This window comes from Scyliorhinus canicula, chromosome 2 (assembly GCF_902713615.1).
Source record: "Scyliorhinus canicula chromosome 2, sScyCan1.1, whole genome shotgun sequence".
Classification (NCBI taxonomy): domain Eukaryota; kingdom Metazoa; phylum Chordata; class Chondrichthyes; order Carcharhiniformes; family Scyliorhinidae; genus Scyliorhinus; species Scyliorhinus canicula.
The window spans coordinates 202196722-202221828 of NC_052147.1; the positions used below are offsets into that span (position 1 = coordinate 202196722).

Genomic DNA, 25107 nt, shown 5'->3' on the forward strand with positions numbered 1-25107 from the left:
TTTGATTGCTCCATGATTATGCTTGGCAAAGTGCTGCAGTGTTTTTTTGCCATGCCATACATACAGCATGGCAGACCAGGAAACTCTCCCACTCTTACTGCCTGCCATCAGATGTATTGGAAGGATTTACAGGCTGTTAATCAACCTGTTTCGCCAGGTTATGCATGCATCTTCCATGACTATCAAACCCTATAGTGGGACTTGAACTCAATAGCTTCTGGCCTAGAGATGGGGCTGCTACCACTGTGCCACAACACCTCTTGTCATTTTGTCATACTATTTTTAAATAATTAGAGAGAGTTAAAATAGTGGATATCTTTCTCTCCTCAACTTCAAAATGGAGAGAGAAGCCTATTTGACGGACCAAGCTCTTTGATCGTATATTAGTCAAGATGCAAGCTTTGTTCGGTGTTGATCAAATTATATTCAGTTAAATGATATGTGGATAAAGTGTTTCATAATAGCAGAGAATGCAAATATGTCCTACCACTGTGCCTTTGAAACTTATTAAAATAGCTATTATTTATTCAGAGTCCTTTGGCTCTGGAATACATGCTGAAAACTTTCCCAATATCTTTGTTCAGTTTAATGCACTTTTGAAGTTGAATACCTTGAGGTTATCATTGGAATACTGACGCTCACAAATGACAATGAAACCATAACAAAATAATAATATAAATGCCTTTAATGTAGTAAAACATCTTAAGTTACCCAGACAGTAATCATCTTCCAGAGCATAAACCATCTAACAGATTAAGTAGATTTTCGGGAGCATTTTAAGGGCGAGAGAGGTAGCAAAACAGAGAGGTGTGATGAGGGAATTCAAGAGCTTAGGACCTAGACATCTGAAGGCACTCTGCCAATGGTGGAGCGATTAAAATCTGGAATGAACAAGAAGCCAAAACTGGAGGAGCACAGAGATCTCGGGAGGATTGAGGGGTTGGACGATACTATAGAAATAGTTAAACAGACAGCATGGTGAAATTTGAAGACAAGGATTAGAATTGAAAATTAGAAGTGTTGAGAGAATGGAAGACAATGCAGAGCAGTGAGCACAAAGGTGATGTGTCAATGGCACTCAGTGCAAGTTAGGTAATGGGCAGAGTTTTGAATGGGCTGAAGTTTGTGCAGGGTGCAAGGTGGGAGGTCAGCCAAAAGAGCATATAAATCATTGCGTCTAAAGGCAACAAAGGCATGGTGAGGGTTTCAACAGCCGACAAGCCAGGGCAGAGCCAGAGCCAGGAATGGACAGTGTTAGAGGTCAAAGTAGGTAATTTTGATGTTGCAGAGGATATGGATTTGGAAGCTCAGTACAAGGTCAAATAGGATGCCAAAATTGTCTCTGGCCATGGGCAGCAATGGAGTCAATGGCTAGGGAACAATTTGCAAGGGCACCAAAGGCATTGGATGCATCTCAGAAAACCATTCAAAGTCTTACAGATTACTGGACTATGTAAAAACAAATTCTAAAGAGGACACAATCCACAGATGAATGCAATTATAGTACCAGACTCATGCTGCAATTTACTGATTCTGTACATATGTTGCAAATATATTAGTTTTAATAGTTGGAACCAGCAAAGCACAATGACTGGAGTATGGTATTTACTACTTTTCATAAAAGACAGGAGACATGTTAACTGAAATATTCATCTCTGGTGCATTACACTATAATTTAGATAATTATATGCCCCAAGATATAATAACCTACTGATGGCACATATTGCAAGGGTCCTTCCTGTTTGTTCTTGCTTATTCCCTTTTCTTTTATTTTTGCTGTTACATTTTTGATCTATGGACATATGTTTTTAAGCCAGCCTATATATTAAATACAAGCAGAAGAAAGCAGTGGCCTGTGCCTTTAAGTCAAATAGAAGATTCCAAGGGACTGTGTTGTATTAGACTGGCCAGTGTCAGTGATCATTTAGTTTGATCGATTTGGCCGGTGGCCAATGAATGGACCAAAAAACTAAGGGTGCGATTCTCCACTTCCCACGCCGGGTGGGAGCATCGCGGGTGCGGCGGGCGAATCACGATACGCCGCCCTGGCACCCCCCGCGATTCTCCCACCCCCCACAAAATGGCATGTCACGGAATCGCCGCTCGCCATTTTTCACGGCGACCGGCGATTCACCGGCCCAGATGGGCTGAGCGGCCTGACGAAGCCGACCGGTTCACGCCGGCGCCAACCACACCTGGACACTGCCGGAGTGAACATCGCGCGACAGGTAAGTGTGGGGCCTGTGGGGGGCGGAGGGAGGATCGACCACTACGGGCGTGCTCAGGAGGTGACTGGCCCGCGATCGGTGCCCACCGATCGTCGGGCTGGCATCTCTAAGAGACGCACTCTTTCCCCTCCGCCGCCCCGCAAGATCAAGCCGCCATGTCTTGCGAGGCAGGGGAGGGGAAGACGGCAACTGCGCATGCGCGGGTTGGAGCCGGCCAACCTGCGCATGCGCGGCTGACGTCACTTAGGCACCGCCGTCGCGTCATTCTCGGCGCGCCGCTTTGACGCAAGCGACAAGGCCCGGCGGCCGAGTTTCTCGCAACGCCGCTCCTAGCCCCCTGGGGGGGGGGGGTGAATAGGGTGCGAGGAGTGGCCTCCGACACCGTTGTGAAACTCGGCCGAGTTCTCGACGGCTTTCCCGATGCTGCGTGGCATCGGAGAATCGCGCCCGAAGGGTGTGATTCTCCAGAACAATTTCCAAGTTCATTTGTGGTGGGTTCCCCCCCCCCCCCCCCAAGTGAGGACATCCCGCTATGGGGTTCCTGGGGCCCCCCCTCTTCAGCCCCCCAAATCCCTTACAGTACCATCTTCCTTCCAAGACGTCCTCCACCCATCAACCCCACCCACAAACCTCCCGGAGGCCCCTACTTACATGTCCTACACACCCCCAATTTTCAAACACCCCCTCCACCATCCTTTCATGGGCATGGCTCCCCTCAGGCCTGGCACTCAGGCACCCTTGCACAAGGTGGCAGTGCCAAGTTGCCAGCTCAGCAGTGACATGGTGCCCATGTTCCGGGGGAGGGGCAGGGGCCACCCTGCACTGTTCCTGGCCACCCAGGGGCCCCCTATGGCTTTAGAGACCCCCCCCCCCCGCCCCCGCCCCCCCAGGTGCCGTTCCACCTGGTCCACGTTTGTGTGGACTAGTGCTGAATGTCGCTTGGCTGCAGCCTCGCTGGGGAGCCCGGTCAGTGGACATCCTTCTGGGCGGGATTCTGACTAGGCTGCATCGCGGGACTTGGGTGAATACCGCGGGCCGTGAAGACTGCCGGGAAGCCTGCAAAAGGGCTCTCCCGGCATTCACCGGCCGCACCGCATTCAAGGGAGAGAACAACGCGGCCGGTGGATCTGCCTTAAATCTCTGCCCAGTAACAAGTGGTGATTGAATATTATCCCTGGAATGGATTCAGATTCATGAGGTCCATTTTGGTCTCACTTTTGGTTATGCAGCCTAGATGGAGGGATCTAACTAATTCTCTCTTTAAAAGATGTAACTGAGCCTCTGCAGAAGGCCACTGTGAGGGCTGACTCTCTCCAGAAAGTCTGGGTGCCATTCTCTTGAGATTGCAAAGGCCTGGAGTCAAACCATAGCTGAAAGCAAGGTTTGGTGTAAAATAACACATCTATGTGTTATTCTATGTGTTAGGGGCAGCAGGGTAGCATGGTGGTTAGCATAAATGCTTCACAGCTCCAGGGTCCCAGGTTCGATTCCCGGCTGGGTCACTGTCTGTGTGGAGTCTGCACGTCCTCCCCCTGTGTGCGTGGGTTTCCTCCGGGTGCTCCGGTTTCCTCCCACAGTCCAAAGATGTGCGGGTTAGGTGGATTGGCCATGCTAAATTGCCCGTAGTGTCCTAATAAATGTAAGGTTAAGGGGGGGGTTGTTGGGTTACGGGTATAGGGTGGATATGTGGGTTTGAGTGGGGTGATCATGGCTCGGCACAACATTGAGGGCCGAAGGGCCTGTTCTGTGCTGTACTGTTCTATGTTCTATGTAGAAACATATGGGCCTGAATGTTAACATCAAGCTGAAGGCCCTGTTTGATACGAAATAAAGTGTCTCCGGAAAGCCTGCTGCCTGTAAGTGCTGTATTTCCCAGCCTGTGGGGACCCTGTGGGGATGGAAAAAATTAAGTTTGCCTTGAGGGGATCTGTGCAGGGGTTCACCCGGAGGTGGCAACCATTTATTGACTTCTTTGCGGGAGAGTGAGCGTAAGCAGGGGGAGCAGGGGGGGTAGGGGGGGTGGGGGGTAGAGTAGAGTAGGAGGGAAAATATGGCGGGTAGTACCAGTGGGAGGGGAGTGGGCTTGTGCAATATGTTACGATGGAAGTATTGAAAGTGCGTGGATGTTTGCACATTTTTGCCTTTTTTTGCTTTCTTTCTGATGATGTCTGTAACTGTTTATAAAGCCAAAAACTACCTCAATAAAATTGTTTATTAAAAAAAAAGAAAGACCATTACCAGCTGTAAACTAGAGACTCTGATCAATCAAAGTGGTGTGAAGAAAGTGTGTTAAAGAACCACCATTTGAAGCAAACACCGTCATCCATATTATTTTTACCCCTTTCCACCCCTCTGTGTTTGTCTTTCTTGTGTGTGTGTGTGTGTGTGTGTATATATAGAGGGTGGGACAGTTAAAGGGGGTATTAGGTATTAGCTTGTTGTTATCAATTTGCATTTATTGCATATTTCATGATAGTCCTTGGTATAAACAGTAATTGTGTTTCAACATACAAACCTGGTGACTGTAATTATCGGGCAGTCAAGGGCAAAGGCTTCATGAATTCTTATAAGAATGAATGGTTAATTCACTTGTATTGTGACTCAGGGGCACATGAGCAGGAACTGACCTAACAATATGATGCAAGTTTCACTTTATTAAGAGAGTAGGATAACTTATAGAAGCTACCTCTGTCTTGAGAAAAGGGGCTGGTTTAGCACAGTGGGCTGAACAGCTGGCTTGTAATGCAGAACAAGGCCAGCAGTATGGGTTCAATTCCCGTACTGGCCTCCTCCCCGAACATGCACCGAATGTGGCAACGAGGGGCTTTTCACAGTAACTTCATTGAAGCCTACTTTTGACAATAGCGATTATTATTATTTATTGTTGAGAATAATGTGTGGATACGGAACTCATGTTGTCTGAAGTAGAAAAATATTCACAAGTTACCACAAACGTTTCCGACATAAAAGTATAAAACCAATGACTTTGCGTGGATCACAGATGGGCCTGATGATATTTGTTCTATCCATCGTGATCTATTCTGCCCTTGATGGCAAAGCTGCATTTAAATCAATACTTGATTTTATTCAAAATATTTCAGATTTCCTTAGTGAATGCTGCTCCAAACAACTTTTCTGAGCCCTCTGACTAGTCCCTTCTCCCACCACAAGAAGACCCTGAGTTACCATCAAAAAAGCATGGAAACATGGATTTTGCCACTCTTGGGAGGCTGAAGTTGCACTGGATCACGGATAGGGAGGAAACATTGGCCTTGTGGCTCAATATCAGGAACTCTCAAGTAGGTGCTGCTGTGGGGCACAGTGCCAAAACATCACCTAGCTTGGAGATTGAGGATCTGCAGTAAGCAACATCATTTTCACACTGGGAACTCAAACCTTGGAAAGCACAAAGGAACCAAAATCAGTGAATAACTTAAACCCTGTTGGAAGATAAAAGAAAAGCATATCAGGCAGCAAAAGCAGAAAATTATTGCGGGAAATGTATCCTGCCACCTTCTCTTAGAGAAAAGTCAACTTGTAAAGTAAAATAAGCCAAACCTGACTAAGTCCATGCCCAGCAGGGCTTCTTTGTCATTGGGCTTTTCTTTTCCCCAGACTGCTTCATTACCAATACATACTCCATGTTCATTAGCTCCCATTTCAGCGCCCCATAACCAAGATGGACGACTAAGAACAACAGCATGTGTCTTTTCAACTTGATCAATCTTTATATATGTGCACTGGAATGTAAATTATGAAACAATATTAATTCATCATATGTCTTCAAGCAAGACTGAATGATTTAGATCACATGACTGACGAATGTTTTTTTTATTCTGATAGCTTTGTTTCAATATTTTACTGGAATATTTCTATAACTTGAGTAAGAAGAGTTTAATTCTTGTGAGAGCTTCATCCTCGGGAGAGTGCAGCCTAACCCTACATTTAAAATTAGAGACCAAAGTGACAGTGCAGAGAACTTTTATGATGCTTATGTAATGTGATAGCGGACCATCATTGACCCCAAGGAGATCCAAAAACATTTGCACCAAGTACTGAAAAATCAGTCTCCACACATTGGTGAAATACAAGTTTCTGCATTACTTTCTTGAATGTGATCACTCAAGAGGCAATGTTAATCTGTTCAGGACATAGAGATAATGTCAAAATGGAGAAGAGGGTAATTATCCGTACAGACAGCAAAGGAATTCAGGACTATCAATTAGGAAGTGGATGACTGAGTGTAGACAGATGGCCAGTAATTGACTGGATTGGATTGATCCTTTTTTTTTGTGAACAGGGAGCCTATCAGGGGTGTTACCTTTTCACATTGCCAGATATAGCTTTCGTTATCTGAGAATTCGGGTGGCCCACGACTGGACCTCACTTTATAAATGAAATTATACTAGTCTGGTTAATGGGGTCAAATTTGACTTTCAGAAGTGGGATAACCTCCCCCTGTTCTTGGAGGGCAGGTTTCAGACTATTAAAATGAATGTGCTCCCGAGATGTTTATTTCTTTTTCAATGTCTCCCCACTTTTCTCCCCAAGTCCTTCTTTGTCAAAATTACTAATATCTTCATTAATTTGGGCCGGTAAGACCCCAAGGCCATAGGGTGTTCCTCCAGAGGGATGGGCAATCAGGGGGCTTGACTTCACCCAATTTATTATTCTACTATTGGGCAGCCAATAGGCAGAAGGTACCGTGGTAGTTCAGTGATCCAGGTTCCATATGGGGGTAAACGGAAGTGAGTTCCTGTAAGGGTTCTAGCCTTGGTGCATTAGTATCTGTATTGCTGCTGTTCTCTCCAGCAAGATTCTCCTCAAATCCGGTAGCGGTGTCCACCCTGAGAATCGGGAAGCAGTTCAGACTGCATTTTAAACTTAGTTCCATGTCTTTGCTGGCCCCTATCTGCAATAATCACCTTTTTTTGCCAAGGGGTTTGGACTCGACATTTTATTCATGGGAGGGAAAGGGTTTGAGAAGTTTGAGGAACTGTTCATGGAGGGAAGGCTTGCCAGCTTTAAAGAGCTGTTGGAGAAATTTCAACTAGCATGGCTTTTCCCTCTTCCCCCTTGGCACCACCCTCCGCCTTGTTGAACAGGATTTTGTCTTTGGCTGGGTTTGTTGGGGAATTATTTTGTGGATATATGGCCAGCTCCCATCAGCTAAGTTGGTTTTGTTGAATGAGGTAAAGGTGAAATGGGAGGGTGAATTGCGTCCCATTCTGGATGATGAGGTATGGAGCGAGGCTCTTCACAGGGTCAACTCTACGTACTCATGCGCTCGACTCAGTCTGATCCAAGGTGGTGCACAGGGCTAATCTGACCAAGGCGGGGATGGGTGGTTTCTTCTCTGGATGGAGGACAGCTGTGAGCAATGTTCACGGAGGCCGGCTAGCTACACAAATGTTCTAGTCTTGTCCCAAGTTAATAAGCTTTTGGATCTCTTTCTTCAACACCATGTCAAGATACTTATGTCGATTTGGAGCCATGTCCGCTGGTGGCCATTTTCAGGGCACCAGAATCGCTGGTATCCTGAGGGGGTGATGGCGATGTCCTCTCCTTTGCCTCATTAATAGCCCGGAAACGAGTTCTGTTTGGGTGGAGGTCTCCTACTCCGCCCAGTGTCTCGGCTTGGTTGGGTGACCTCATTTTGTTCTTGCATTTGGAGAAGGCTAAGTACACTATTAGGGCATTGGTAGAAATGTTCTATCCATGATGGCAACCATTCATTTCCTTTTTTAAAGAGCTAGTCACCATCAGTTGTTCAGGGGTTCAGTTTAGTTTTGGGGGTTAAGTTAATTTGTGCTTTTGATTGTCTGTCTTCTTCTTTGATATTGTAACTTGGGTTAATTGTTTTACATTATTTTGTTTATAATGAAAAATTTTCAAAGAACATAATTTTTTTTTAAAGTACAAGAGGTATTGGCTTGAATTTAGGGGAGAGCTGAAAAGAAAAGATACACAAAATGTTTAGATGGAACAAAGTTGACAGAGTGATGAACATGCGGAATAGACAACCAAGGAAGGTCACAAAGGCTGTTTGGAAAAACGGAACAAATATTTTAGGAATTAGACAATTGAAAAGGGAAAAAGGTTCTGCCCAATGTGGTACATAGTATTTTCTAGTCCTGTATATTCCAAGGCTTTATGTGAAAATATATAGCAAAGTATCAATTTAAAACTATGTGAGAATATATAGCCAAATATCAATTTAAAACTATATATGATCTGTATTGTGGCTTTGTTAGAATAGTAACAAACAGAAATAACACTCCTGATAAATAAGAGCTAGCTGTTGAAAGACCAAAGGTAAAATAACTCTTTCAGAACAGAATTCTGTGACATTCTTCCATAACTATTTATATTGCTTAAAGTAAATCTACATATATTTAAAGCCATTTTAAAATCCATGTTATTAAGAAAGTGCAATTTATAATTTTGTAATCTAACATTTTTATTCAGGTCACTGTTTACTTGCCCAAATTTATATTGGCATGACTTAATGAATTTCTGATCAAAAGCATCTCACCTCAACCTTTTCTCCTGGTTGATAGGTTGCTGCAGGAAAGAATACAACTTCTTGGACTTCATCAGAAGGCCTGTCTGAGTTTTTTCCAAAGATTATCTGATTATCAACTGTTGCTGGTGGCAAAGCCACAAATGTGTCACAAGACTTAGGGGGATACGTGTTTCTGAAAGCCATGCTAGGGAAATCAAATACAAAAATGTTAAAGTAATTGTATACTATTCAGTGCAAGGATTCACTTCTTTAAAACGCCCGTCCACGATACATCTTTAGGTTTTAAACTACCTGATGTGATGAAAGTGTGAGATTGACATGTTGTTATCTAAATTCCTAGCATAAATTCTGCACTTTTAGCACAAGAAAAAATAAAACAAGTAAAGCTTTAAAACTAAATCACCAGGCGTAGACCCAGGATGAGTGGAATCACTTTTTATTTTATTCCTTTCTCAGAGTTACAAAGCCAATTTGCAGATTGGACAGAACAAGCCCTTAATCCATCTCCTTGCTCCAAAAAGCAATTCAAATTCAAATTGAATTCAATTCATGGTTCCCACAAGAGAGACATAAACAATCCAAGATGACAAGAGCAGGCATTACATCTGATCTTGAGTTTGATCCTACACTTGATCTAAGCCAAAAGGCAGCTCGGAGTTTGTACAAGCCCTGATTCTCAGCTGGGTGGCGCATGAGCATATCTCACAATGTCCACAAGTTTCTTCAAAGCAAGCATTTGCCGCAATGATAGTAAAAAAAGACAGAGCAGAGCAGTCTGAACAGAGCGGTTCTGAAACAGAATGACATTTGAACAGAATGATTTAATTGGGAATTTGGATACAGTGGAAATTCAGAGAAGTGGGAGAAGGATCTAATGTATAAAATCAATATATGTAAATGACTGAGGAATATAGATATTATGAGTTAAATTACAGCTACAGGAGCTGAATGTGAGGGAGCATCAGGGTGGAGCACAGCACTCCCAACACTCGATGGCACTGGAAGATCTAACATCAATTTTTGAAAAGTGACACCAGCACAAGGGAGAAAGCTGGCTGTTAGATACTGGGCAAGTTGTTTTTTTTTAAATTCATTCACAGGATGTGTGCATCGCTGGTTAGGCCAGCATTTATTGCCCATCCCTAGTTGCCCTTCAGAAGGTGGTGTGAGTTGCCTTCTTGAACCGCCACAGTCCTTCAGGTGTAGGAACACCCACTGGGCTGTTAGGGAGGGAATTCCAGGATTTTGTCCCAGTGACAGCGAAGGAACGGCGATATAGTTCCAAGTCAGGGTGGTGAGTGACTTGGAGGAGAAGCTCCAAGTCGTGGGGTTCCCAGACATCTGCTGCTCTTGTCCGTCTAGATGATAGTGGTTGTGGGTTTTGTCCACTTTAAAGCTACATTAAGTTAAGGTAAGAATTTGAGCTTTAAAAAAAACCTGAAACAAATTTCTACAGTGTATAAATTTAAGGTAAGAGTCTTTTGACTAAAATTATGGCAGGGGAGCTCAGTCCAGTGTGTTGCACCACCTGCAGAATGGAGGAATTAATAGAAGCTCTTTGCAGTCTGAATGATCATGTATGCAGGAAGTGCCACAGGGTTGACCAAATTGAGCTCTGGGTATCGGAGTTTGAGCGTCAGCTGGAGGCACTGAGGTGTATCCACATGGCTGAGAGTTACGTGGATAGCACGCTTTTAGACGTGGTCACCCCACAGATGAAGGGAGGCAGGCAGGTAGTTAGAAAAGCTCCAGAATGCATATCACTTAAGAACTGTTATTTGTTATTGGAAAACGGTAGGAATGATAGTTTTTCTAAGAAGCGCAGACAAAGCTAAGTTCATGACACTGTGGGTGGCTCAGCTGCACAAGGTGGGAGAAATAAGAGTGGAAGAGGGATAGTGGTAGGAGACTCACAATAGTGAGGGGTGCAGACAGGCGCTTCTGCGGTAGCAGACGTGACTCCAGAATGGTGTGTTGCCTCCTGGGTGCCAGGGTCAAGAATGTCACTGAACTGCTGCAGAGCATTCTCAAGTGGGAGGGCGAACAGACGGAGGTTGTGGTTCACATTGGTACCAACAACATAGGTAGAAAGAGGGATGAGATCCTGCAACAAGAATTTAGGGAGCCGGGTAGCAGATTGAAAAGCAGGACCTCAAAAGGTTGTAATCTCTGGATTACTACAAGTGCCGTGTGCCAGTGAGTATAGCAATAGGAGGATAGAGCAGATCAATGCGTGGCTGAAGAGATGGTGTAGGAGGGAGGGCTTTGAATTCCTGGATCACTTGGTCCATTTCTGGGGAAAGTGGGACCTGTACAAGTTGGACGGGTTACACTTGAATGGGAATGAGATTAACATCCTGGCAGAGAGTTTTGCCAGTGTTGTTGTGGGAGGTTTAAATTAACTTGGTAGGAGAATGGGATATGGAGTGGAGATCAAGTAGCGGATGATGCATAGCCAAATGTAGAAGAAAAATCAAATAAGCTTAGAAGACAGAGTATGGACAAGTTAAGTATGGACAAGGAATTAGTATGGCAAGGCTGGGTGGCATTTATTTTAATACAAGGAGTCTTGCGAGTAAGGCAGATGAGTTGAGTTGATTAACACATGAGAATAGGATATTATTGCTATCACAGGGACATGGTTCAGAGAGGGGCAGGACTGGCAGCTCAATATTCCAGGGTAAAGAATCTTTAGGCCAGACGGGGGTTGTAAAAGAGGAGGTGGTGTCGCAGTATTGATCAAGAAGTAAATTACTATTGTAAGAAGGGATGATATCAGAAAAGCTATCTTAGAAAACATATCTATGATATCATCTGTGTGAAGTTTGAACTTTTCTCTCCAAGTCTGTGTGAGTTTCCTCTGGGTGCTCTGATTGCCTCCCGCAGTCCAAAGATGTGCAGGTTAGGTGGATTGCCATGCTAAATTGCCCCTTAATGTGGCCAAAAGATGTGCAGATTAGGTGGGTTTATGAGGATAGGACGGGGGAGTGGGCCTAGCTAGGGTGCTCTTTCAGACGGTTGGTGAAGATTCAATGGGCCGAATGACCTCCTTGAGCACCAGTTGGTGGGATCCAGATTTGCATATTCAAGTGAATAGTTAGCCTCACTTGAATGTGTCTACCAGATCTACCCGGCGCCCGGGATCAAATCCCTCGCCTCCGACACCCCGGCTGAGCGCAATTTAGCACTGGTCTCCACAAATGTGGACCAGGTGGAATGGCACTTGGGAGAGGATCCCGCATGATGGGGATTTCCCAGGCGATCAGAGGCCCTGGATGGTCGACCTCTGTGCAGGGTGGTACCCTGGCACTGCTGACAGTGCAACTGCCAGTGTGCCAGGCTGGTGGTGCCCTGGTGGCATCTTGCCCATGCCAGGGAACAGGCTGGGAGGTGCCCTTCCCTTTTGAGGACCCCCTATTCAATAAGTTGGAGTGGTCCATTGGTCACATTGGAGGTCGAGAGATCGGGGTGCCATATTAAAATGACGCCCTGATCTCTTCCTGCACTGGGGTGTTGAGCTCCTCAGTGCAGAAATTGAAGGGAAGTGCGTTCTTGGCAGGGCTTTCCTTGCCCCAAGCACCTGGAAACGCCCCGCTAAACACACCCACAATGGAACTTTATTTTCCGTTAAATCGTAGCCCAGAACTCAGTAGGATTAAGGCTGTTATGGGAAGGGACAAAGATCTTAGAATCCCTCTAGTGCAGAAGGAGCTCATTCGGCCCATCGGTTTTGCACCAATCCTCGGAAAGAGCACTCTACTAAGGCCCACTCCCCCGCCCTATCCCTGTAAACCCACCTAACCTATACATCCCTGGACACTAAGGAGCAATTTAGCATGACCAATCCACTTAATCTGTAAGTCTTTGAACTGTGGAAGGAAACCGGAGTACCCGGAGAAAACCCAAGCAGACACGAGAGAGTCACCCAAAGCTGGAATTGACCCCGGGTCACTGGCGCTATGGGACAGCAGTGCTAACCACTGTGCCACCGTGCTGCCTCTGGACCGGAATTAAAAGTTCTGAATTGGAAGAAGGCCAATTTTAATAGGATAAGACAGGATCTGACCAAAGTCGACAGAAAGCAGCTAGTTGTAGGAAAATCTACATCAGAGAAATCGGATTCATTCAAAAAGGCAATAGAAAGAGTACAGGGCTAAAGTGTTCCCATAAAGGGGAAGGGTGGGATCAACAAGTCCAGAGAACCCTGGATGTCAAGGGATATGCAAGGTTAGAAAAAACAAAGGGAGGCTTATGAAAGATATCGAGGGCTCAAAACAGGAGAAGCCCTGGAGGAGTATAGAAAGTGCCGGGGTTTACTTAAAAAATAAATTACTGGGCAGCATGGTGGCACAGTGGTTAGCACTACTGCCTCACAGCGCTGAGGACCCGGTTCGATCCCGGCCCTGTGTCACTGTCAGTGTGGAGTTTGCACATTCTCCCTGTGTCTGCATGGGTCCCACCCCCACAACCCAAAGATGCGCAGGTAGATGGATTGGTCGTGCTATATTGCCCCATAATTGGAAACATTTTTAAAACACAAAAAGAAACAGTATTAGAAGAGTGAAGAGGGGGGGCATGTAAAATAAAGATGGGGAGACACTGAAACACAAACAGGCCCGTATACCTTCTTAACCACTTTATCTAACTGTCCTACTGTCTTTATTCCGCGGTCCTTTTTTAAACGGGTCAACAAAGTGATCGCTGGCTTTGTACGGGCGGGCAAGACCCCGCGAGTAAAGAGGGAGATGCTTGAGCGGAGCCGGGGAGAGGGCAGGCTGGCGCTGCCAAACTTCAGTAAATACTATTGGGCGATGGACATAGCCATGATCAGGAAGTGGGTGGAGGGTCAGCATGGAGGCGTATGGAGGCAGCTTCATGTAAGGGCACCAGCTTAGGGGCGTTGATAACGGCACCTCTGCCGTTCCCGCTGGCACAGTACTCCATCAGCCCCGTGATGGTGCCTGAGAGTCTGGGGGCAATGGAGGAGCATTGTCGGAGCAGAGGGAGCATCGGTTTGGTCTCCAATTTGTAATAATCACCAGTTTGCCCAGGGAAGGATGGACCGGTGTTTTTGAGATGGCAGAGAGCAGGGATTGAGAGGATGGGGGATATGTTTATAGAGGGGAGCTTTCCTAGCTTGAGGGAGCTGGAGGAGAAATTTGGATTGGCAAGGGGAAACAAATTCAGGTACCTGCAGGTGCGAGACTTCCTGCGCAGGCAAGTTTTAACATTCCCGCTCCTACCACCAAGGGGGATACAGGACAGGGTAGTTTCCAGATGGTGGGTGGGAGAAGGGAGGGTCTCTGACATTTACAAGGAACTTATGAGGTCAGAGGAGACGCAGACTGGGGAGCTGAAGCGCAAGTGGGGTTGGGATGAGAGATAGAGGATGATCTATGGGCGGATGCATTGAGTACAGTTAACGCGTCCACAACATGTGCCAGGCTCAGCCTGATATAATTCAAGGTCGTTCACCTGGCTTACCTGACAGTGGTCAGGATGAGCAGGTTCTTTGGGGTAAAAGATAGGTGTGCAAAAGTGTGCGGGAGGGCCAGCGAACCATGTCCACATGTTCTGGACATGTCCAAAGTTTAGGGGATTCTGGCAGGAGTTTGCAGATGTTATGTCCATGGTTTTAAAAACAAGGGTGGCACCAAGTCCAGAGGTGGCGATTTTCAGGGTGTCGGAAGATCTGGGAATCCAGGAGGAGAAAGAGGCAGACGTTCTGGCCTTTGCTTCCGTGGTAGCCCGGAGACGGATACTATTAGCTTGGAGGGACTCAAAGCCCCGAAGTCGGAAACCTGGCTATCGGACATGGCTAGCTTTCTGTGTTTGGATAAAATCAAGTTCGCCCTGAGAAGGTCACTGTTAGGGTTCGTCCGGAGGTGGCAACCGTTCGTCGACTTCTTTGCGGAAAATTAACTGTCAGCAGAAGTGGGGGGGTTAGTTTAGCTTAGAGTAGGGGGCTAATAAAGGTGGGACCTGTAAGGGAGGAAGAGGGCTTTTTATGTTTATAGACTAATGTATATTGTTTATTTTGTTGTCGCTGTAAAACCAAAAAATACCTCAATAAAATGTTTATTAAAAAAAGAAGGTATACGGGATATTTGCCTTTATTAGACGAGGCATAAAATTTAATAGCTGGAAGGTTATGGTGGAGCTGTATAAAACACTGGCCACAGCTGGAGTACTGTGTGCAGTTCTGGCAGTGGCGTGCAGAGGGGGGGGCCGACGGTGCATTGGCCCCGGGCATCCATTGGATGGGGGCATCCAATCAGAGAAGGAAAAAAAAAAAAAAATTTTTTTTTTTTTTAAAAAAAAAATTTTTTTTTTTTAAATTTAGATTACCCAATTATTTTTTTCAATTAAGGGGCAATTTAGCGTGGCCAATCCATCTACTCTGCACATTTTTTGGGTTGTGGGGGCGAAACCAACGCAGACACGGGGAGAATGTGCAAACTCCACACAGACATTGACCCAGAGCCGGGATCGAACCTGGGACCTCAGTTCCGTGAGGCAGTTGTGCTAACCACTAGGCCACCGTGCTGCCCCAGAGAAGGAAATAAGATAGTAATTTTAAAATTTCAGCGGTGATAAATCAATTTTTGGAGGCTCACCACACTGCAGGGGCAGTTGTTAGCCCTTTATTCCTTTAACATGGTGTACCTTTTCTGTCTAGAGAAAATGGTCCTTCTCCCCATCCCCCCCACACGCATGCGCATGATGTACGTGGTGCAACCATCAAAAGCAACAAGCAGACGTGGCTGTTCGTTCCTGCGTTTCCTCGAGTCATAACTCGTCTTTTCTTCAGCTTTTTGTGCATCTAGATTAGTTCTTTTGCCTACTCAGGTCAGTGAATATCTCTAGAACAGGTGCAACTACGGTTTTTATAGGTTTTTTGGCGATATTTAATGAAATATTTACGTGGGATGTAGTAAGAGTGAAGCCTGGATGATCAGAGGAATGCTATGGCATTTAATCTCGGAATAGGAGACATTTATTCCTTAACAAGCTAATATTCGAATACAGATACCACTAATTTGCAAGTCTATGATATAAATTGCACAAAATTATCAGTGGAGAATCAGTGTGAAATAATTTGATACGAAGGAACAAAGAAATGAAATATGGTTTATCCGTCTGCAACTGACCGATTGTTTACCATTTTCTTCCCATTTTCTCATGCGTCTTACGGTTTTTGAGATAGAAAATGAAATGTTACGAGTATTTCGTGTACAACCGAGTGGAGCACAGAACAGGAAAAAAAAGTGGGCCAGAGTCGAAGAAGAGTCCCATCAAAGAGGGGCATTAGATGCATGGATAAAAAGAAGTAAAGAAGAAGTAGGAGAACCTGGAGAAGTAAAAGATGATGTGGGTGCAGAGAAGGATTTTTCTGATACGGATTCAGCTCGGTCAGAACATAATACTCTCTCTCCTCAGTCTCGTTGTCAGGATGATGATCCATGTGAAGAAAATAAAGAAGATATTTGCATATTTTTGCAAAGAAGCGATTTTGGCTGTTTGAAGAAACCGATTCCAGATCATTTGAAGATGACAATATTACAACATGGCCCTGAAAGATATCAGAATAAAAGTGGTCCATTTGCTGAGAAGGATGGGAGATCATTTTCCAAACAGTGGTTTGATAAAGTTTCCACAAACGGAGAAATTGTGGAGAGAAAATGGTTGTTATACTCTCCATATCGGAAAGCATGCTACTGTTTTGTTTGCTTTTTGTTTTCAAAGGAGCATTTGTTGTCTGTGTCAAACTTTGGAAAGGAAGACGGTTTCTCCACTTGGAGAAAATTAAATCCAACAATACCTGACCATGAGAAAAGCCCTTCTCATAGAGCTCACATGAGGGAATACCTGAACCTTGTAGTTCGACTCCATCATTCAACTACGATAGATGCTGAACTTCAACAGCAAATGTCTGCTGAAAAGAAAAGATGGAAAGCTATAACTGAACGGATTGTCGAGGTTATATCCTTTCTGGCAAAACAGAATCTGGCCTATCGTGGACATCGAGGAGAAGGAATATCTGGGTTATCAGAGCCAGGGGAGACAGTCAGTGAAAATACAAGAAACTTTCTAGCAACAATCAGACTTTTGGCCAAATATGATGACATCTTAGCAAAACACTTGCAGAGAGGGAAAGAGAAACCAAAAAGTGTCACCTACTTGTCCAACAGAATTCAAAACGAAATAATCAATCTTCTTGGTGAAACTGTCAAGAAAAATATAATTTCCGAAATTAAGGACTCAAAATATTTTAGCATAATGCTGGATTCAACTCCAGATATTGCCCATGAAGATCAGGTTTCTGAAATTCTGCGTTACGTTCATATTGATGAAAACAGAAAAGTAGAAATAAAGGAGACATTTCTGGGATTTTTTCAAGTCAACAAGAAAGATGCAGTCAGCCTGGTAAATAAAATTCAGGAAAAATTGGAAGACGACAAAATTTCCATGAATGACTGTCGTGGTCAAGCATATGATAACGCAGCAGTTATGGCTGGAGTGAGAGGAGGTGTTCAACAAAAAATTCTTGAAGTTAACCCAAAAGCTGTGTTTGTGAACTGCGAGAACCACAGCCTCAATTTGTCCTGTGTCCATGCAAGTGAGGTGCAACCTGTTGTTGTTACATTTTTTGGCATTCTAGAAAAACTCTACTTTTTTTTCTTCATCTACTTCTCGTTGGGAAGTGTTAAAATCATTTGTCACTCGGACTGTGAAAAGACAGTGTGACACAAGATGGAGTTCCAGCCATGATGCTGTGCAAGTAATCCACGAAGAGTGTGACAACGTTATTGCAAGCCTTCAACCCCTGCTGGAAGGAGAATTTTCAAGGGAAACTAAATCTGATGCAGGATCGCTACTGAACTCTATTCAACAGTTCCCGTTTATAGCTTTATTAAATTTTTGGTACTCAGTTTTATCATCAGTGGATAAAGTCTCAAAACGTTTGCAGGACCCGAAAATGGGGTTCCATGAAGCTTCTTGTGATCTGAGAGGACTTATTCATACCTTGAATTTGAAGAATGACGAAATGATCCACAATGCAATAGATTTAGCCAATGAATATTGTCAAAATTGGGGAATACCAATTGCACGAACAAGGAGAAGAAGAATAATGCCTGGAGAGTCAGCAAGAGATAGTGGACTGACGGCACAAGAGGAAATGAATAGAGTAATGGTAGAGATTGTGAACAGATTAAAAACTGAAATTGAAGACCGCAGTGTCCGTCTTCAAAGACTCAGTGACCGATTTTCTTTTCTTCTGAACTTGAATTCAGGGGTGATTGAAGATGAACAAGAAAGAGAGAAATTAAAAAAGGAATGTTCAGACTTTGCAAATTATTATGACAATGATGTGGTTGCAATTCAGTTATATGACAAAATTATTGATTTTGTGATGCTCCTTCGAGCTGGAGGGAATAGAGTTCCCCCTGATCCTAAAGATGCTCTGGAGTCTTTACTGCAGTATGGGAGGGATGTCTTTCCGACGCTGTGTGTTTCATACAGATTACTGCTTACATTTTCAAAAAAGGTCATTTTCAAAACTGAAATTAATAAAATCATGTCTGAGGTCTTCTATGTCACAGGAGCGACTGACCAACCTGGCTTTAATAAGCATTGAAAAAGAATTTCTCACAGCTGATGTAAAAAGTGAAGTAGTTCAGGTGTTTTGTGACAGGAGGTATCATTTGGGGAAAAGAACTTAATAAATTTGATTGATTTATATTAAAATCGAATAAAGCGTTTATTTCATGTTTCATCTGTGTTTATATATTCAAAATGTTTTCCTTTCTCATAATATTTCTCAGTATATTAGGCCTTATACTTGAGTCCTAGGGGCATACAATCAAGATTTGCCCCGGGCATCACCAGACCTCTGCACGCCACTGAGTTCTGGTCACCACACTATAGGTAGGAAGTAATTGCACGAGAGGGTCCAGAGGAGATTCACCAGGATTTTGCCTGGGCTGGAGCGTTTCAAGAGAGACTGTATAGACGGGTTGTTTTCCTTGGAACAGGGAAGGCGGGGTGGGTGGGCAGGCGGGCAACCTGATTACAGTGTATGCAATTATGAGGGGCATGATTGGATGGATAGGAAAAAAACCTTTCTCCTTAGCAAAGAGGTCAATAACCAGGGAGCATAGATTTAAAGTAAGCGGCAGAAGACTTAGAGGGGACTTGAAGGAAAGCCCTTTTCACTCAGAGGGTAGTTGGAATCTGGAACTCGTTGCCTGAAAGGGTGTTAGAGGCAGGATCCCTCACAATATTTAAGATGCATTTAATGAGCACTTGAAATGCCACAACATACAAGGCCAAGTGTTGTAAAATGGGATTAGAGTGGATAGGTGCTTGATGGCCAGCGAGGACACGAGGGGCCCAAGGGCCTCTTTCTATGCTGTAAAAACTCTGTGGCACTAAATAATAATTTATTACACAAACACACTAAGTAGCAATTGGGTTTATTTCTCCTGGAGACACTGACTAAATCTCAAATGTCACACTATTAGTTCAGAATCAAAATATAATCCAGTGGGGAAATTGAATCTCGGTGTATAATAATGTACTTACATTTGTACAGCACCTTGAGACGAGGCTTTGTTGAACAGTCAGACTGGGCCTTCTGTTTGTTTCACCCTTTAAAAGAGGAAAGGAAGGAGCTGTCGGTGTTTTGGTTGCTGCCGTCAAGCGGGTTAATCTGATCTATCACTTCCGGAGTTTCCAATTCCACTTTAGTGAGAATTTTCACATTCGGAATTGGCGGAACCACCGGTTTGACCGAATCCAAACTGATTAATCCCCCCCGTCCGCTGTGGGAATCTGTCGGCAGCTGGAGCTCCCTGAGCGCCTGAACTGAAGAGCCCGGCCTGGACACACCCCTTTACCCCGCCAGGCCCGCTCCAGCAGCTCGGTCTGTCACCGCGTCCTCCCGGAGGGAGCCGATCGCCAGGCCCGCTCTGACCCGGACCGGCGGCTCGGTTTGTCAGCCCAGCCCCCAGAGGAAGCCAATCGCCAGGCCCGCCACGGTTGTGGAGCGATTCCCGTCAAGATGGGGAAATCATTCGCCAACTTCATGTGTAAAAAGGATTTCCATCCGGCCTCCAAATCCAACATCAAAAAGGTGAGCGACCAGACACTGCGTTCGCCCCTGAGGACGGGACTAGGGGGTCCTGAGACTGGGGTCTGGGGAGGGGGATGGCTAGGGTCCGAGGCCGGGGGTTTGTTGGGAAGGGGACAGAGGTCCTGGTGTTGGGGAAGGGGCGGGGTGACTGGTGCCATGGGTTGGGGGTGAGGGGGGTAGCAGGGTAAAATTGTTGATGTTGGCTTGGTTTGGGAGTAATAGGCCTTTGAGTGGCTTATTGTGAACAGGGATAACAGTGACCAGCCTTCCCTTATGTTTTTCTCAAACTTTATACTCCAAAATCGCTCAATTTGATAAACACAGCATTTGAACATCAACGAGAGATATCTAGTTGTTTAAAAGTGAACACGTACATCATTCACCAAATCAGACAATAGTTTGACAAATACATTTGGGCCTGTCAGTTGGCCCATGTTTCTTGGCCAGTTAGGATGGAATTCAGTAAACAACAACTTGCATTCATATAGCATCTATAACATTAAAAAGTTCAAATGCGCTTCACAGGTGCATTATAATGCAAAAAATGGCACCGAGCCACATGAGATATTGGGACAAACGTGGCAGATAACATTTGTGCCACACAAGGGAGAATCTAACCGTTTCTCCTATACATTCAACAGCCTTATCATTGAGCCCCCAGCAACAACTTGCAGTGGGATCACCATTCACTTGATGCACGATCAATTGCACAAAGACTCAGATTGGGTACAAGTGTGGCTTTATTGCAGTCAAATGCGTGGCCTCCTACTGCAGCTGGCAAAATGGCAGATCAATGAAGGACATGCATATTTATATGGCTCCTAGTGAGCGGAGCCAGCCGGCAGGGGCTACTGGCGAACCTGTAGTACAAGTCCTACCTTACATCCCGTATTACAGGTGTACACAGTGGTTCACCACATTCACCCCGTTAAAAATGAGTCCAGCGGGGGTGGTGTGGAACTATATACAATGTTGCGAATTATGTACAGTATCTTATAAAATGAGTGGGGAAGGAAAAGAAAATGTCCATTTTGACGGTCCGGTGCCCGTCAGAGGTTCAGTCGATCCGGTGCTTTGACGATGTCGGTGCTGGCGGTGCTGGTGTCACCAGTGTCGGTGCTGGCCAGTAGTCGGATGACCCCGGGAGCGTGCCAAAATCTTCTTCGTCCTCTTGCGTGGGCAGGGGAAGGAGGGATGGACCTGGTGGGGTTAATGTTGGTAGCGCCAGGGGAGGGTGGCGCATGGGTGGGGAAGTGTGTTTGGCTGGAACCTGATGGTGCCAGGTCCCTGAGGGAAGGAAAACCGCTTAATTCTATTCCCTGGACAGTGAGAGTGACCATACAGAATCCTCGAATCGGGACAGAGTGGGATCTGGAGGCCAGGGAGATCCGTTGATTGGCGGGGTGAACCGCGAGGGAGCAGCGCCTTACCGTATCCGGGTGTATGAAGCTTTCGGTGCTCCCGGAGTCCAGCAGGCAGGAGGTCACGTGGCTGTTGATTTTCACCGTTGTCGACTGGTCCAGCGTCATCGAGGCGAGCTGCGGGTGGTCGTCAAAGGTTCGGATGGCGAGCGTCGGCGACCCAGATCGTGAGATGTAGTTGGCGTTCCTGCCCCATGGGGAAGACAAGATGGCGGCATCTGGAGGTCATGTGGGGAACAAAATGGCGGCGCCCATGGGGCGCACATTGCGAGGATGGGACAAGATGGCGGCGCCCATGGGCCGCACGTTGGTGGAGCTGGACAAGGTGGCGGCGCCCATGGGACGCACGTGGCCCCGGGAGGAGAAGATGGCAGCGCCCATTGTGCGTTTGGTGGGGGGAGGGCGATAGCAGCGGCTGCACGGGTCTGGCACACAGCTGCGAAGTGGCCCTTTTTACTACAGGACTTGCAAGTGGCAGCGGGGGCCGGGCAGCGTTGGCGGGGGTGCTTCTGTTGACCGCAGAAGTAGCAGCGGGGACCCCCGGGGTGCGCAGATTGGCGTGCAGCGCAGGCGTATTGACTCGGCAGGGCCCCAGCTGTGGGAGGTCGTTTGCGGGGTCCAGGAGGGGTAGGACGGGTAGGCCGCGCGGCAAGGGGGGTAGGCCTGGACATTACGGGATGCGACCGTCATGGAGAGGGCTAAAGTTTTTGTCTCCGCTAAGTCGAGCGTGGCCCCTTCCAGCAGTCGTTGTCGGATGGAGTCCGATGCAATCCCCGTTACGAACGCATCGCGCATGAGGAGATTAGAATGTTCGGTGGCCGTAACAGCCTGACAGTCACAGTCCCGGACGAGTGGGATTAGGGCCGGCCAGAAGTCCTCGATGGACTCACCAGGGAGTTGAGAGCAAGTGGCGAGTACGTGCCTGGCGAAGATCGTGTTCGCTTTCTGCGCATAGTTTTCTTTTAGGAGTGCCATCACTTCCGCTTAATTCGGGGCGTCCTGGATCAACGGGAACACGCTGGAGCTCAACCTGGAATACAGGATCTGTATCATCTGAGCCTCCGTCGGCGTGGGGGTCACAGCGTTGATGTAAGCCTCGAAACAAGCTAGCCAGTGATTAAAGTCCTTTCTGGCATCGGGCGAGTGCGGATCCAGCTGCAGGCGATCTGGTTTGATTCTGATATCCATTTAGTTGAAAATCTGACCAATAAATTGATGCACAATCAATTGCAGAAAGACTCATATTGGGTACAACTGTGGCTTTATTGCAGTCAGATGTGTGGCCTCCTACTGCAGCTGGTGAAATGGCAGATCAATGGAGGACACGCATATTTATACGGCTCCTAGTGGGCGGAACCAGCCGGCAGGGGCTACCGGCGAACCTGTAGTACAGGTCCTACCTTACATCCCCTAATACAGGTGTACACAGTGGTTCACCACATCACTAAAAAATTAACTTTTTTTGATAATCTTTAGTGTCACAAGTAGGCTTACATTAACACTGCAACAAAGTTACTGTCAAAAGTTCCTAGTCGTCACATTCCGCCGCCTGTTCGGGTACACAGAGGGAGAATTCAGAATGCCCAAATTACCTAACAGGACATCTTTCGGGACTTGTGGGAAGAAACAGGAGCACCCGGAGGAAACCCATGCTGACACCGGGGAGAATGTGCAGACTCCACACAGACCGTGACCCAACCAGGAATTGAACCAGGGACACTGGAGCTGTGAAGCAACAGTGCTAATAACTGTGCTACCCCCAATTGATTAGCCATATGAATTCTGTGGCTGCAAGAGTAGGTCAGAGGCTGTGAATTTACATCAAGTAACTCGCTCACCTCCTGACTCTCAAAAGCCTGCCCACCAACTACGAGGCATAAGTCAGAAGGGTAGTGGAATATTCTTCCCTTGACTGGATGAGTGCAGCTCCAACAACAATAATGAGGCTGAACACCATCCTGGACAAAGCAGCCTGCTTGATCAGCACCCCACCCGCCATCTTGAACATTCACTTTTTCCACCACCAAAGTACAGCAACAGCAGTGTGTACCATCTATAAGATTCACTGTATAAACCCGCCAGGGCTTACTGACCAACAGATTAATGCGAACCCTACTGCTCGCAGGTTCCCGTTCAGGTCACGCTTAGAGCTATTGCAGGAATTTTACAGCGTCTGGGGCATGGCAGGGAGGAGGCAGCTATAATATTGAGTGCTGTGGCATTGGTGCCATGTGCGCCTCCTCCCCATTTCCTCCCTCCACTATGATTTTTACCTGCAGCAAGGGAAGTGCTGGGCATTCACCCGTCCATGGACTATTTGAGGTCCTTAAGTTGCCAATTAAATAGTTACGGACCTCTTCCAGCTCCCACTGGGAATATATCTGCTGCGGGGGAGGCTGGTCTTAGGTGTACAGCCTGCTAGGTTGAACATACTGCTGAGCAATGTGGGGTGTCTGACTATTGGAGAGACTGTTCCACCCTCCGTGCCTCCCCCCCCCCCCCCCCCCCCCCATTTCTGGTTTCCCCTCTACTTGTCCTGACAAGTCCAGTTCACTCAATCCCCCAGTCGAGACCTGCCAACCTTCCCAGCGAGACATGAGACCTGGCTTTAAGTCTGCTTCTGTCACTGCATGTCCCCTTCTGGGACTACAGCAGTGGCCCCTGCTCCTGGTGACCCTGCTGAGATGAGATTGGCTGGCAGCTCTTGGACGTGGGATTTCTCCCTGATGATGACCAAATGCATACCTCAGTGGCCTAATATCTGTTGTCGCAACTATTACGCCAGGGAAAGGGAACATCACCCCCAGAATAAAATTCAACTTGATATTGCTATTTATTTAGAGTTCCTGGGTTAAAATCCTGGAGCTCTCTTCCTAACCATACTGAGTGCATCTGTACCAGATGGACTGCAGTGCTTAAAGAAGGCAGCTCACCACCAACTTCTTAAGGGCAACCAGGGATGAGTAAGAAAGTATTCTAAGAAAAAAAAATAAAAAACAAGTAATTATTCCTTGATGTTTGCTTCCACTTCAAAGTAAAGGTTTTTTTCTGATCCGGAGATTTCTTTTTAAGAAGCTGTTTTCACTTCTTTACTGAAATAATCAATCAGAATTTTTTAAGAATAACCTTTGTTAGGAAAGCAAAGGTAGTTTTAAGGAATTTATATTTGTATTGGTAAATATTAGAAATTAGGAATAGTTTAAGTGGTAATTTAATTTTTCTGTGCCTGGAAGGGTAAAACTAATAGTTAGAATCATGCTGGACAAAGGTGTGTGTATGTGTCGGGTTGGTTAAGTTCCAACTGTGATTCTATTGTGCTTAAAAAGGGTTACCATGAAAAATAAATAAAAGGCATAAGCACGTGGCTATTGCTTAGCAACTGGAAGCTCTTGTAAGGTAGAAAAACATTTAAGTTTTAGCTGGGTATATTGCAGTTGGAGACTGGACACCGGGGAGTGAATATCTCTCAACTCTGCCAGGAGAAGCTGGATAGGACAAGGGAGTTGCAAAGATGCAGGCTTCCTAAGGAACAAAATACAATCCAGGAAACCAGACAACTGAAATTAAAAGCATAGAAACTGAGTATTGTTCAGAAGATTTCAAAGAGTGAAAAAAGGTGTTCTTCAACAATAGCAAGAACCAGATTTCAAGTGGGATAGCAGCCTTCAGAGATAAATCAAATGTTTGATGCTACTTTACTGGAGTCTGGGAATCGAGAGTTAAAGCAATTGTGAACAATTTATATAGCAGTCAAGACAAATCCTGAAGGACTTGGTGTAATACCTGGACGGGCAT

The 25107-nt window shown here is 45.8% G+C and overlaps 2 protein-coding genes across 2 annotated transcripts in view; one reads left to right on the forward strand and one right to left on the reverse strand.

The window, feature by feature from the left end:
- scrn3 (secernin 3) overlaps positions 1-19569 on the reverse strand; it is a 38609-nt gene extending 19040 nt beyond the window's left edge. Inside the window, exons 1-3 of the mRNA XM_038789382.1 lie at positions 19342-19569; positions 8764-8938; positions 5787-5968 (exon numbers count right to left, since the gene is read on the reverse strand). Of these exons, the coding sequence (XP_038645310.1) occupies positions 5787-5968; positions 8764-8937 (356 nt within the window). The 5' untranslated portion in view covers position 8938; positions 19342-19569. The remainder of the gene's footprint in view (positions 1-5786; positions 5969-8763; positions 8939-19341) is intronic.
- Positions 19570-19683: 114 nt separating this feature from the next.
- cir1 (corepressor interacting with RBPJ, CIR1) overlaps positions 19684-25107 on the forward strand; it is an 82613-nt gene continuing 77189 nt past the window's right edge. Inside the window, exon 1 of the mRNA XM_038789381.1 lies at positions 19684-19891. Coding sequence (XP_038645309.1) covers positions 19820-19891 — 72 coding nt within the window. The 5' untranslated portion in view covers positions 19684-19819. The remainder of the gene's footprint in view (positions 19892-25107) is intronic.